At 36.4% G+C, this 14,593-nt stretch overlaps 1 protein-coding gene across 2 annotated transcripts; it reads right to left on the bottom strand.

Moving 5' to 3' along the window:
- Positions 1–1,200: 1,200 nt before the first annotated feature.
- LOC5572277 (cyclin-related protein FAM58A) lies at positions 1,201–9,597 on the bottom strand. Of its 2 annotated transcripts, none has more exons than XM_001653912.2 (5): positions 9,384–9,597; positions 8,812–8,933; positions 8,509–8,653; positions 1,902–2,354; positions 1,201–1,841 (listed from the first exon to the last, which is right to left on the bottom strand). In XM_001653912.2, exons 2-5 carry the CDS (start codon positions 8,889–8,891, stop codon positions 1,740–1,742), a joined length of 780 nt encoding a protein of 259 aa, XP_001653962.1. In that variant the 5' UTR covers positions 8,892–8,933; positions 9,384–9,597; the 3' UTR covers positions 1,201–1,739. The 2 variants fall into 2 exon arrangements, with proteins under 2 accessions (XP_001653962.1, XP_021698748.1); XM_021843056.1 differs by lacking the exon at positions 9,384–9,597 and adding an exon at positions 9,040–9,109.
- Between the last annotated feature and the right edge of the window lie 4,996 nt (positions 9,598–14,593).

The following is a 14,593-nucleotide window of genomic DNA, read 5'->3' as shown; positions in this document are numbered from 1 at the left end:
GAAAAGTGCCCATATCCCCTTGCTTCTGAGAAAAGGAAGCATTGTGAAAATCAACAGCTCCATCAGAGTTTGTTTGAAATAGTTGTGTAGTAGTGTCATTACTAATACTGTCTAGTCGAAATGGTTTTGAATAATTTGTCATTCAAGTGCTATTCTGATTACTCCTGTCTTTTACGTAAGATTAGAGTCTTAAATGTCAATTGTCGTCAAGTTTTAACAACATTAGGCTGTTTAGTAGTAGTTCTAGTTAATTTTATTTTTTGTTATTAAAAGTGTTTATTGGTCATTACGTTCATATATCCTTAAAGAAAAAAGTCGCTTTCCTTGTCTGTTCAACAATTTTTCGAAACTAGCAAGTGTACCCTAATGATCGATCTCAGCGTCTCACTTTCCATAGTCATTTTATAGTGAATATTGAAGAGTAAAGTTACCTTAGGCTTCTATTACAGTCTCCTACATGCTTCACTTTTCGGTGGCAAACGCAATGCTTCACAACGCCTACTTTCTACTTGTAAATTTTGCGAAAATGAAGCTGGAATTAGATTATTTATACCGCTGTTACAAAAGAGGTATTTCTTATTATGGCAATGTAAAAACCATATTAAAATAAGATTGTCGCCACTTATTTCTACTCAGTGAATCTACTAGTCATTTTCCTAAGAGTTCCTATGTATTCCCTACGTCGTATATGATAACGATGTATCTAACTAGCTAATAGTAAGAGTGGCTACGGATCATTCTGGTTAGCAAAAGGCAAACTGAACGTCACCAATAGTATTAATGTCCACTTCGAATAGATTAATTATTTGAAATGGGCATCAATTCTATCAATGACGCAGAATGTCCGTTGGATCACATCCGAGATATTATTGCGTCTATGCCATATGAATTATGACGCGGCTTTAAGCAAAAAGTGCCAAAATGTGATACCACCACTACAGGTTACGCCTTTGGTTTCCATCATATGGGCTAATGGATTATGCCCTCCCATCGCGGCAAGGTCGCATAACCAAGGGGAGGGAATTTTCAAAGAATCCTGCAAAATCTGAGAATTTATGCTAAAATACACTGGACAGGGTTTACAAATAATAATATATGAGATTCAAACAAAATCATGTGAAAATTTCTGATAGAATTCGGAGAGTGATTTATACAAAATGCTGGGCAACATTTTGTCATGGAATAAGAAAAAGGCAACGGTGCAGTTGTATATAGTTGTACAGTTTATTTTGAAAAATCTAGTTATCAGTATGCAAATGCTTTACGTTCTTTACTTTGAACAATGAAATGAAGATGAACTAAAGAAATAATACAAAAAAGTATATGGCGTCATAAACCTATAACGAATCTTAACTCTAGATATTGGATTGCCAGAATGTCACTTGGTGTCGATAGATAGACAGATCTTTCCACTCCACTAACAGACAGCAATCCGAACATCATCACCGACTTATCACTTACAAATTAGCGAAAATTTGCATCATTTTTAAGTTAACGGGAAGAGTGTTTGCAGCAATTATCAACCGCCTGAAAAGAGACAGTTTCGATATTCTGACAACTAGACGGTGTCGATGAGGCGTTGAAAATGAGTCATAATACTCTCACTTGTACTTCAATATTCGAAAATATTTAAAAATTGTGAAATTGCCCGAAACATAAGAAAAACAAAATCGATGGGATGCGGTCAGTGCGCTGAAGCCTCTTGTGTTTTATACTGATGGCAACAAATCAATGTCTTGTCACTCCTCCGTTTCATCAATTTCTGCTTCCGTGTTGTAGATTTCCACGATGTCCTCCATTATCTCCCAATGTTTGTCACGGGTTAGATCAGTACAGAAAATCTGCCAGGAAAAAAAAATGGTGAGCCACGTAATTTTGTGAGAACTATGAATGAAGCATACATTGTACCATGCGGTTGTTTCATCCACATCATCGGTAAGTGGAACTTGAACTCCGTAAGCTTGGAACGCCAATGCTAAACAACTCACGGCAATATGGTCGGGTTTGTGGTCTAGAATCTTGGCGCTGTGGTGAGAATCCTGTAAGAAAGAGGCGGCTGTTTTGGCCACCGGTAGCGAGTTCCACTCCTTGACGCCGAACCAATCCTGAAGAGACTTCATGTAGTGCAGCATGTATTTATGGGGGTGTACCGTTGTCAGATCAAACTTGAGGATGCGGGTAATGAACAGCTCGGCCTGCACTATGGTGTCCCTCATGGACCAGTACTCATCGCCAAGCTCAAGGGGTTGGGCTCCACGGTTGATGGTACTGTGCGCAACGTTGATCACATCACGGATCTTCACTGGGTCATCCTTGATCTTGCCAGCAAGATAGAGGCAAGAGGAGGCAATCATCTACAATGTGGATAAAATTATTGAAATGCTGGCAATGTTCATGGAATATGAAGATAGGGATTCCCATTCCCAAATGTGATTGGCACTAGTATTGCCAATACTGATGAACATCGAGGGAAATCATACTTCTCAAGATGAAACAGTTTGGAATTCAAATTGATTAATAGCAAAATTTTATTTGTTCCTTAGGTACAGTGCTGTTCTGAATAATAGCAGCGCATGTCGATTTTCATACAAAATGCTCAACTTTGACATGCTGTAGTTTTGTTCCCTTTCAAGCAATCGAGTTGAAATTTTCTCCACCGAACTACAAATATGCCCAATTTTGTAAACACAAAATTTCAAAATTTTCTAAGCCCCTGCCGGAAAGTGAGATACTAGGTGAAATTGTTCGAAAAAATAGCAGTTTTAAAAATTTGAATTTCTGCTTGACATTATAGTTTTAAATTGTATATCACTTACCATTGGAACAATCTCCTCCTACTTATCAAACCTACACCTAAACCGAAAATGTTTAAAATATTTGTAGAAGAAAAATTTTAAAATGAAAAACTGCTATTTTTTTGAAAAATTTCACCTAGTGTCTCACTTTTCGGCAGGGACTCAGAAAAAACTGAAATTTTGTAGTTACAAAATTGATCATATTTGTAGTTCTGAAGAGAAAATTTCATCTCGATTGATTGAAAGGGAACAAAACTACAGCATGTCAAAGTTGAGCATTTTGTATGAATATCGACATGCGCTGCTATTATTCAGAACAGCACTGTATATAGAAATCTTGCGTAAGAAGCATCAAACGACAGTGCAATTTCTATTTAAGTGTTGTGCGCCAGCAGAAAGTTTAAAATAAGAATATCGACTTCGTACGTTGATTATTTCTGCAGATTAGTGCTTTTGAAATCATGAATACTCAAGCAGGCACGAATAACTCGCAACTATCTGTGCATACCATATTTTGGTATCATACCACAATTAGGTATTGTTCAGTAGTTCAAGTATTATTATGATATTGAAAACTTATAATGTACTATCGAGGTACTGGAATACATGATCCAATTATAAGTTTAGTGTTGGTAGAATATACATGAGATTATTTGAGGTATTTTACCTCTTATGCAAGGCTCTTTCAACACTCGTTCATCAATTATAAGTATTGAAAAGTATCTGGTATGGAATACTTCAGCTTGGTATTTCATGTGTTGTTATTTATTTTTTAATCTTTATTAACTTGTCTTTTCGCCCTTGGCCATCTTTATGTTGCGGAACTTCCGTACTAAGTGTACCATGTACAAGACCGATAGTCCTCTACGGGCATAAGACATGGACAATACTCGAAGAGGACCTGCAAGCATTAGGAGTTGTTGAACGGCGTGTGCTTAGTATGATCATGGGCGGAGTATATATAGTATACAGTGAACCTAGTACAGTGGGGAATCGCTCGTTGGGGGTCCGCTACATGGAATGACTCGATGGTTGGATGTTCGCTGGATGGAAAAAAATCCAACTAAAAAGCACTCGAATGTCAGGAGAAGATGTCAAACTAACTTTGACGTCTGACTACCGTCGCATTGAAATCTCCATATAGGGAGTCGATGCCGGTTATGGACCCTTTGCGTATTATGGACCTCCTACAGAAAAACATAAAATTAACACTCAAAGCAATCTTATTCCTATGAAAATCCACCGGGGGAACTTCGATTGCATTGTTAGTCAGCAGTTTCAGGCAAAATATTTGGTTTGATGCCAATAAATACAGATATTTGAACAGTTTTGTAAATAAAACCACACAAGAGGGTCCATAATACGCATTTCCAGGTGGGTCCATAATAGGCACGTCGGCAGCGAGCCGGATTACATGGGAATCAAATGGAGGGTCCATAATACGCAACGTCAAATTTGTAAACAATCCTATTATGGACCCCGGGAGGGTCCATAATAGGCATTCGGACAACAGTTTTTCAAATGTATATTTCTCTGGGAAAATCGTATGATTTTGTATGTTGCATGGGTGTACTGTGAAGTAAGAACATTGAACTTGTTATAAGACTCCACAAAACGTATATCCGCCTGATATATAATTGCGGAAAGGCGTCGAGAATGAATTTCAGCTACTAAGGGGGAGAGGAGAGAATCTCTCATTTGTACATAGGTCCTTTAGTAATGTTCAGCGAGAAATGTGTATGTATATGTGCGTTTCGTGACGATTTGCGCTCCAGATGCGTTAGTCTGTCGGATTCGTTAGATGGAAGGCAGTCGTGTTCCAACCAGCGAATCCCCGCTGTATCCAGAAAGTCGCCAAAGCTGGAAAGGTACGATGGGCGAGGCATGTTGTGAGAATGCCGGACAATTATCGCGCAAAATAGGTGTTCACCTCGAATCCGGCCGGTACAAGACGAAGAGGAGCGCAACGAGCTAGGTGGTTTGACCAAGTGGAGCAGGATTTGGAAGTGTGAGGCGATCGAGAAACAGCAGGCTAGCAGTCATGGACCGAGTAAGTTGGTGTAACATTGTGGCGCAGGTCATGTCTTGAAGGACGTAGCGCCATCAAAAGTAAAGTAAGTAAGAGTTCGCCACTTATTGATTGGCTGTGATAAGTGAATTCTATACAGCTTTCTGAAGCGTTTAACAGCATCAGAATGCTATACCAACTATAGTCAAGTATGGTGTTCTTCGCGCACCAACGGAGGGATTTTATTTCTGTTTGCGCGCGTTTCATGAAACAGTGCTTTATGGAAAGTTTTACCCTGAAAAAATATCGAGTTCGTTTTCCTGTAGGGGTAGTAGAACGGTGGGACATAGTGAAACCTCTATTTTAGCACCATAAAATTCCTTTCTTGAATATAAATTAAGCTGTAGTTGGTTCAGTATAATCAATACTATCAATGAATAGTAAAATGTAATTTTACTTTGTGAAAAAAAAAGAAAAAAAGGGTTCGTCGCCCATATTGTGGCTCAACGCTATAACAAATTGCCCTATTTAAAATAACTTTCTGGAAGTCTAAATAACATTTAATGGGTATTTATGCAGTATAATGATACTTCAATGGAATATAAAATCTGTTCACATAATTTGACATATCTATTCGTAATTTATCTTTATGAACAAACAAATAAAAATTAATTTTAGAGCTATCAAAATATATAACATAGCACATATAACAAGAGTGACAGTAATATCGTTCTTACTATACATTATTACATCACATTTATTTTGAGAATAGAGTTTATTTAATAGGTAATCCACTTACCCCACCATGGTGGGGCAAGTGGATCATTTGGCGCAAATTTTCTAGTCCCTCATACTCAATACATAACAATCAGAAAAATCTAAACAAATAACGATTTGAAGTATATTAGATCCTCATTTGTTATCCACATAAAAAAGTTAGAAAAACATTATTCACGTAAGCTGAAAAAACAATTAAGTTGACTATTGATTTTTCTGTATCCACTTACCCCACGGTACCTTAACTTTATTGCAAAAATTTGTTCAGATTTTTCAAAATAATTCAATAAGCGGTGAAAGAAGCGGCGTCCTTACGTTATACCAAAATGGATTGTATCAGAATGAAATTCATATCATTTTATGTTATAGATAATTAAAAAAAAAAAAAATTTTGCTGTTTAAGGCGGTAAACATGAGTTTAACAATTATTTTATTATGGCAGATTGAAAAATGCTTCTGAGCTGCCACAGTTCAATATGGTGTCGAACTATACTGCCGTGAATCGCAAGTTAGTCTCATCTGCATTTTCGTCAAAATTTAGTTGAGTTCAGTTTTCAACATATCTTCTAATGCTCTTTCAGCTGCACTAATAAGATAATGTGATTTGTTCGGAAAAATTATGAAAAAAACAGCAAGTCAAATTGTCCCATAATGAAAAGCAACCGCATATCAGTCCCACTACAGATTTCCACACTGTGTCACACAAAAATGTACCATGTTTTTGTCATCTTTATATTTTACTCGGGAAGATATCGTGTTGGAAAGCAAATTGTGAAAGTTTCATTGAGATTTGAATATGTTCCAATTCTCTGGATTTTTTTAAAATTCGTATGGAAAACGAGTTTGGAAACTTCACAGCTCATTTTCTCAATGCCTACTTTTTACAGATGGGACTGACTTTTGATTCACGGCAGTTAGTAAATCTGAGACGAGACTCGCGAAGACGGTCTTCTTTTCTGTGTTTGCTGAGTTTTTTTCTTATTCCACTTTGTGTTTATACCAATTATGCGCAAGCCGTTCAAACCCTCACATGAACCTCTCAGCAAAAAATGATTGAGTTTGCATCACATTGAATCATAAATAGTCATTTGAGTGAAATTTCATGCCAGCAAACGTAGCAGACATTAGAAATAATTAATCTTCTGCTTTGAATTATTAGCAACTTTGGAAAAACTGCTCTGCCGACTGAGGTTTTTAATAACAGTTTACTTTGAACACAATACTTTTCACTTTTTCAGCCATAAAAACGGTGGGCTGCATTTGACGTTTCGTGAGAGGGGAATCTGGGCTGCATATGACGTTGATATTTTTCCTCTTCGCGAGTCTCTCTCAGGTACAAATAATACAACCAGCTGATGAAAGTAAATTAATTTCAACTACTGCTGTATATAGGACATAATATTTCGGATGAGCGGCGAATGGCGTCCTAAACCTCCATTGGCATACGTGTCATTCGATACTATTGAACATTTTTCACATTTCTACTTTCTGCCTACAATAACAAATGTTGAATCTTGCGTATTCTGCCGTTTTACGCATAGTTGTCCCGCAGTCCATAAGGTTTACATAGAACATGGGACAAGTAGACGTAGAAGGGCAGTATAGTGCAAAAAGTTGTGAAAAATATCAAATGGCGTCCTTACAGTAATTGCGTTGGATTTCCTGAAGCAAATTCGTTTGATTAGTCCCTGAAAATTTTCTAGAGGAATTTCAGAATGAATTCCTTAAAGGATTTGTGGGAAATCTAAAGGATTTTCTGAATGGATAATTGAAGTATTCCTTGAAAATATTACAGAAGACATCTCTGGAGAAATTAATGCATTCCAGCACTGAATCATTCTATTTGGTAAGAGTCATTACGCTACGGATTTCATTTGCGTAATCATTCATTACTCATCGCTTTTTCCTCGTATTTGTTTTGAGTTGCTTAATGAGTAATTACACAACAATTGTCAAACATTGCAAAATAATGATGAAAGCCTCTCGATATGGTTTCTGATACTTTTAATCTTTTTAACGAGAAGGCTAGAAGTAGAAATTTTGACTATCTCGGGGATGAGATTCAATCCCTGATGCTCGGCGTGAAAGGAATGTGTTTTAACCAATATATCAGGCCCGTATCCGGTCTTTTTGATATCCCCCAAGTAACATTGGTAGCTGAATAGGCTGTTTTACCAATGTATACCTATGAGTTGAATATGAATTTTTACAGCACTCATCGTAATTAACTCGACAAGCCTCGTTGGATAAATGTACGACTCGTTTGTAAAAATCATCATAATGGAACTTGTAGCGTAAACTGCTATGAAAATATTATTAGTGCTCACCAATTTTGCTAATTATCACCAGCCGGACACATGGATGGCACTACATATTTACCGGATTGAACCGAGATATACGAATATAATAAGAAAATTATCAACTGTAATCTAAGTAGTAAATATTTCAGAGATGATTATCAGTAATTGATACGGTTCAAGAGGTTGTCAATTATTATGGCAACTTTGCTTATGTGAATCAAGCATCATTAAGGTGATTATAAAACGAAGCCAAACTTCGAATTTTCAAGAGCACAAGACGAGAGTATCTGACAACAGTTCACGTTATAAAACCAATCAATTTGCTTGCTTGGTGGTGGTTACCAATGGGATAGATTTTCAACGCGGAGCACTATTTGGTTCTCAAGTCTTGTGCTCTTGAAAATTTGATGTGTGGCTTTGTTTTATAATCACCTTAATTCACCAGTGTTTAGCTTGTGCGAAATCGATGAGCCTATGCACTTTCAATTATTTCACGCCACAGCCCGGGACTTCTCTTGCAAGCTATTAGGTATTCAAAAACTACCCTTTTACTACTCAGTGGATGGCACTGCGTAGTATTGAATGAATGAACTATCAGAACCAAAACAAACAAAATAAAACTGCTTACATAGGGATCATATTCCGACTCATCTGTTTCTCGGAAGAATCGATGGAACAGGATCGCTGCCGTGGCCGATGTCAGCGGTTTCATGCTCAGTTTGATGGCGCACTCGAACAGAAACCGCTCGGGCATTCCCTTCAGGTTCTTCTTCCTGCAAAGATAAGCGACGAGTAGTTACATGTGCGATCGATGAATACTTTTCATAAAAGTCAATGCCGTCCAGCTACCTTTCAAGGTGAACTGGCCATTTCAAAATTTCAATGGCTTTGTTTGGGAGTGATGGAATATTACAGTAGTATTACAACTCACTTGTAATCGACCGGCTTTTTCGGCATGGAAGGTAGTAAAGAATCCTTTTTCAGCGATGCTATATCGAGTTCACGTAGCATTTTGAATTTGATGTTGTTTCAAGCAGTACGATATAAGGTAATCTGAAATGAGTAGAAAACTTATTATAATCTGGTAAATTGTAAAATGTCGATTTAAATAAAATTATTAATCAACATTGCCAAAGTCGAAAGATGTCAAAACTCGTACCATGAATATGTTTGCAAATGATAAAATAAATAGCATAACATGTTCAATAAATCAGGAACTATCCCTATGTGGCAACATAATTCGACAGATTCATAAGAAGAAGTCAGACAGGTACCTATCACCTATGTAACTACATATGTTGAACCGCTATGTGCGTTTGGAAAGTGTGAGCTTTTTTATATCATAGATCGGTGTGTGGGATGAACCCTTTTCTGCTGCTTTAGCATGCATGCGATGGGTTCACAGTTGCATAGAAAAATACCACCTCTTCGATATATGCACATAGCAGCAATGCACATGTCGCCATTCAGTTCAAGTAAATCTGTAGAGTATCTGGTACTCACCCGGTATCAAATAATGCAACAATACGAAAATGAGATTAAAATCAGTTCACTTATTTAGGTATATTCTAAATAATAGTAGAAGGTTTGTACGTAATTAAATTCAACAAATATATTGTTCACTTAAAAACTTGAGGATTTTAACTACTGAAATGAGATGTTCACCGTCCACTTCAACCTAAAGCAACAGTACAAGTAAATGCGATGCCGATGCGGTTTGGATGGATACGTAACGAACACCAAAGTGAATATGAAAGCTAGACGGAATCGTTCATGGTATGTGTTCACCACCCGCCTCACATCGGAATAAAACATTAAAGCATGGTCAAATAATATGGACCGAGGGAAAATAAGTTGAGGGCCCAGACAGCCGTAGCGGTAAATGCTCAGCCATTCAAAAATACCAACCTGAGGGTCGTGGGTTCGATTCCCACCGGTCGAGATTCCTTTCGGGTTAGAAATTTGTTCGATTTCCCAGGGCCTAGAATAACGTCGAACCTGTCACACAATATACACATGCAAAAATGGCAATTTGGTAAAAAAGCTCTTATTTAAATAACTGTGGGGAGACGTTATGCCAGAGAGAAGAAGTATGTCGTGCTAAAATGTGCTAAAGAGTGCTAAAATACTGTAGTGCAAAAACGATTGATTGATTGTAATGTTTCCTGCATATTATGGCATATGGTATTGAAGCTGTTGTGTTAACGACTACTCAGCAAATCCACCGAACCCTCAGAAGGGTTCTAAATGATTGATTGGGTGAGGTTGATCATAAATATATTTTCAGCTAGTTGTAAATAAATTTAATTTTATTGTGACTATGCACTGATTCGTTTGTATCACTCGTTTGAAGAATTTCTTCATTTAGTATTCTAATAAACGTTATTACCTTATCGAATTATATATAAAAGTATATGGAAATTTGCCACAAGAAATCAAATTAAATGATGCGGTAACGATATATCGCAATGATCGTTCCATTCTTCAAAAGGCAATACGTACTCTCTTATATAAAGTTACACAAAATCGGACTATCCTCACGGAGAAAATGAAGTACTCAAAAGTGAGTTCATTCCACTCAATTCCGGGGGTTCGTGCGTTAACCTAATTTTGAGTTGATGGGGTAGAAGTTGTTTTCATTTGCAGCCATGCGAAAAAATACCTACTGGCTAAGTTCTTTTCACTCAATCGGCAGATCAAATAACTCAACTTCCAGTACTGTGCCACTTACTCAAATTTGAGGTAACGCACAAAGGTTCGGTTTTTGGGTTGTTTTGCTCTTCGCTCTCTGACAACAATAGAAGGAGCGAATGAAATAGGGAGAGAAAAATAACTCAAAAGTAAGTTAAAAAGAACTCAAATATGGGTTTTTCGTTTTCTCCGTGCTGGGCCAACACATCAAGGGTGATATATTCGCACATCCCGAAAAATCGATATCACGACGCAGAGAGATGCAAAACAAAACTTAATTAAAAGACAAATTTTGTCCTAATATTTTCTTCTCAACCGTTGTACGTATCTCTGACAGCTGCTTTAGGTTACAGTTACTTTGGTTTACAAACACGCATGGTTGCTACGCACACATTCGTACAAATCAGATGTTTGCTCTTCGCCCAGAGAGAGTGCATTCAATGCTGCTGAAGCAGGCTGAACTATTGATGCCATTATTTGAGTCTACATTTAGGCGTAAACATGCAGTGCAAGTGTGTACGACATTAAATTTCTTGGCGAAGTATGAGATGCATTCTAGCAAGAAATCCTACCTGATACCATCATTAATTTTGTTACTATACGATGATATATTACAATTCAAATCGCATTTTTTATACAGAATTGACGATTGTCTAACAGTTTTTTCACAGATAAAACTTTATCGTTCAATAAATTTTGTTTGTTTCTATATAAAATGGTATGAATTTAAAGGTTTGGCTACGGAAACGTCAAAACATACTTTTCATGTTTGCTTTTAGCTTAATTTGTCCACAATAATTCTAGTGCAGCATATAGGGTGTCCCAGAAAGTATGGGCACGACTTCACCATACTGCCATTTCAAGACTAGTGATGATAAAAATCTGATTTTTACACATTTGATTACTGTACCCCAAAAGAAAAGATTGCGATTTTTTTTAATGAATAATGAATCTATTATTGTGTTGATTACGCAACATTTTTTAAAGCCTCTTATATCAGTCCTGCACAAATCGCGTTATTTTTGAGCATCTTTGTTTTACAAATTTTGTTCTATGCGCACAACAAAAATCTTGATTGATAAGATTTAGTGAATTTCAAATTGAAATTTTAAACTTAAGCATGTTAAATTTGTATTGGAACTAAAAATTCGATTCCAGCCGTGGTTGATTTGTAAAAACATGAATAATTAAAAAAATAATGTTGCCTATCCAGGAGAATAAAGATTAACCTTTCGTAAATCGGAAATGCATTATTTTTATTACTATTAAAAATACCTAAAGAGTTTTTACTTCGTGATGTTGTCTTATGTGGAGAGAGAAATACGAGCAATTCTTCTCTAACGAAGCCAAATAAAACTTCAAACAAATATGTATGTAAAACATCCTTGATACAATGTTCTTGAACTCACCACAGTGAAAGATTTTGATAAAAACATATTTCACTAGTTATTTTTCAACAAAAATAAAATGTAGGGTCTGTTCTGACCAGATAAGAATTGATTTTCTGAGATCAAAATTTTTAATGTAAATGATTATTAAATCCAGTAAATTTATCACAGATGCTGGTTGAAAAAGCCTATAGAAAAATATATAAATATTTGATTGTTTGGAAAAGTTCCGTAAAATGGGGAGTTAAGGACTCGTGGGGAATTAAGGAATTGAACTTCTCAATCAAATTTGGCAAGTCACAAAAACTTTGAAACTCGATATATCAGTAATCTGATATGTTGATTTGTTCGGAGGATTGTGAACTGCATTATTTGATAGGGGATAAGTATTGTGGAGTTGAAAACGTTTCAAAACATTTTTGTTCGAATGTTATAGGCTAAATACATTTAACAAAACTATGAAACAATATTACGAAAAATATGTGTGTACAAACTTAGATCAAATCACCGAGTTCGGTAATCTATTTCCCGAAATCTCGACAGCTGATTGATCGGTAAACAGTTCGGTAAACGAATAAATTACAGATTTGAGGTGATTCGCATTTTCGAGCTCAGCTGTCAAAACAATCGACCAGACGGTAATCGTTTACCGAAGAACTGTAAATTCGGCGTAAAGAATGCTTTCCTCGGAGCTATATTTTCTTTATTACAAAAACGTGGACAACTTCTCAAATCACACTTCTTTATTTTACATGAGGTTGGGATCGACGCCTTAATTTCAGTTGGAAGTATGGAGCAGTTGCGCACAGGAAAATGAGTAAAATCAGCGGATCGGCCGGGCTGCAAAGGTCAATATAACGTTGGCTTATGGATGAAACGTACGTGTACTACCGTAAACTCACCTGTTTCAATAATATTTGTAGGATTACTGTAACATTTTCAATTGGAGAAATTCCCCGAACAGCTTCAATACAACGACCGAAAGATAAACATTGACAATGAATTGATTTGTCATTCGTCCAAATTACCGAATTCGGTAATCTACCAGGCCGTTTATCGAAACTTCAGTTAAATATTTTACCATCATCGGTAATACAAACGATTCACAGATTATTCGGTAATGCTTTTGACAGGTCATCCACAATTCACCGTAGGTCAGTAATTTTAATCATGATGCGCTGTCAAAAACTGTTAAATTTCCGAATCATCGGTATTTGTGTGAAATACCGACGTATTTCGGTAATTTTATTTACCGAACTCGCATACTCTGTTTGAGTGTGTAGCTTAGAAGCTAAGTATATTTAATTGAGGTCATAACACAGACAAACACAAAATGGAAATTTCATATAGATTTCAACTTTTGGTAATTTTATGGAAAAAGTCTCTTTTTGAAAATATTTATGCCGTAATTCCAACAAACTTTTGGCTTGTTCCGCGAAGTAAAACTGCATCGTAAAAGTTAAGGGGTCTATTTTGAATATCACCAATAATGTATAATCTCTAAAATTGGTAAAACTGATAAGAAAATCTTGATAACAACGTATTGAAGTGAATGTAGGATTTCTCTTGTTACTGTTACAAAACCTGTTCGATCACACTGGTAAAATGTTTGGAAACAGGAATGATTATTTATTTTATGAATGGTTTTGATTGATTCTTAAACTGCCGTGAATCGCAAGTCAGTCCCATCTGTAAAAAGTAGGCATTGAGAAAATGGACTGTGAAGTTTTCAAACCCGTTTTCCATACGAATATTAAAAAAATTCCAGAGGGTTGGAAGATGCTCCAATCTTAATGAAACTTGCACAACTTGCTTTTCATTACGATATATTTCCGAGAAAAATATAAAGATGTTCAAATCAAAACAAGTCACATATTTGTGTTCCACGTTGCGAAAGTCTGTAGTGGGACTGATATGCGATTACTTTTCATTATGGGACAATTTGACTTGCTGTTTTTCCTATTTTTTCCGAACAAATCATATTAGGCAGCGTCCATTTATTACGTAACGCTAAATTTGGAAATTTTCGACCCCCACCCCCCCGTCCGTAACGCTTTTTGTATGAAAAATTTCAAATTTTTGTATGAGCCGTAACGCTTGAGTCTACTCCCCCCCTCCCCCTAGAGCGTTACGTAATTTATGGATGGCGCCTTATTTCATTAGTGTAGCTGAAAGAGCGTTGGAAGAGATGTTGAAAACTGAACTCAACTCAATTTTGACGAAAATGCAGATGGGACTGACTTGCGATTCACGGCAGTAAAGTGGTAATCCTATGGAGTGGTATACAATAATAATATTTTGTCATTTTTAAGCTCTTTTTGAGAAACTGTGCGGTCTCGTTGGGCACTAAACCCAGAGTGCGTTAAATTTCCGATCCATACTGGAACACTTTTTTCAGTATTTTTCCGACCATGTCACTCGGTATTGTATGCAAATATTGCCTTCACTTTGGTACGTATAAGGCCTTTTGACGACATCTTTTACGTCAAACATTGCCCATATAAGCATCGTTTAGCGAAAAAGGTTGTTATAAATACATTTTGGTTTTCTGGGTTTACATGATGTGTCATGTGAACTTCATTTATATGAGATACAAACCATTTTTACATGATTTTGGACCTCAATTTACCATTA

Source organism: Aedes aegypti, chromosome 2 (genome assembly GCF_002204515.2).
Source record: "Aedes aegypti strain LVP_AGWG chromosome 2, AaegL5.0 Primary Assembly, whole genome shotgun sequence".
In the NCBI taxonomy this organism is placed as follows: Eukaryota; Metazoa; Arthropoda; class Insecta; order Diptera; family Culicidae; genus Aedes; species Aedes aegypti.
Note: the sequence above shows the minus strand (reverse complement) of the source record. Positions and strands in the feature narration are given on the sequence as shown.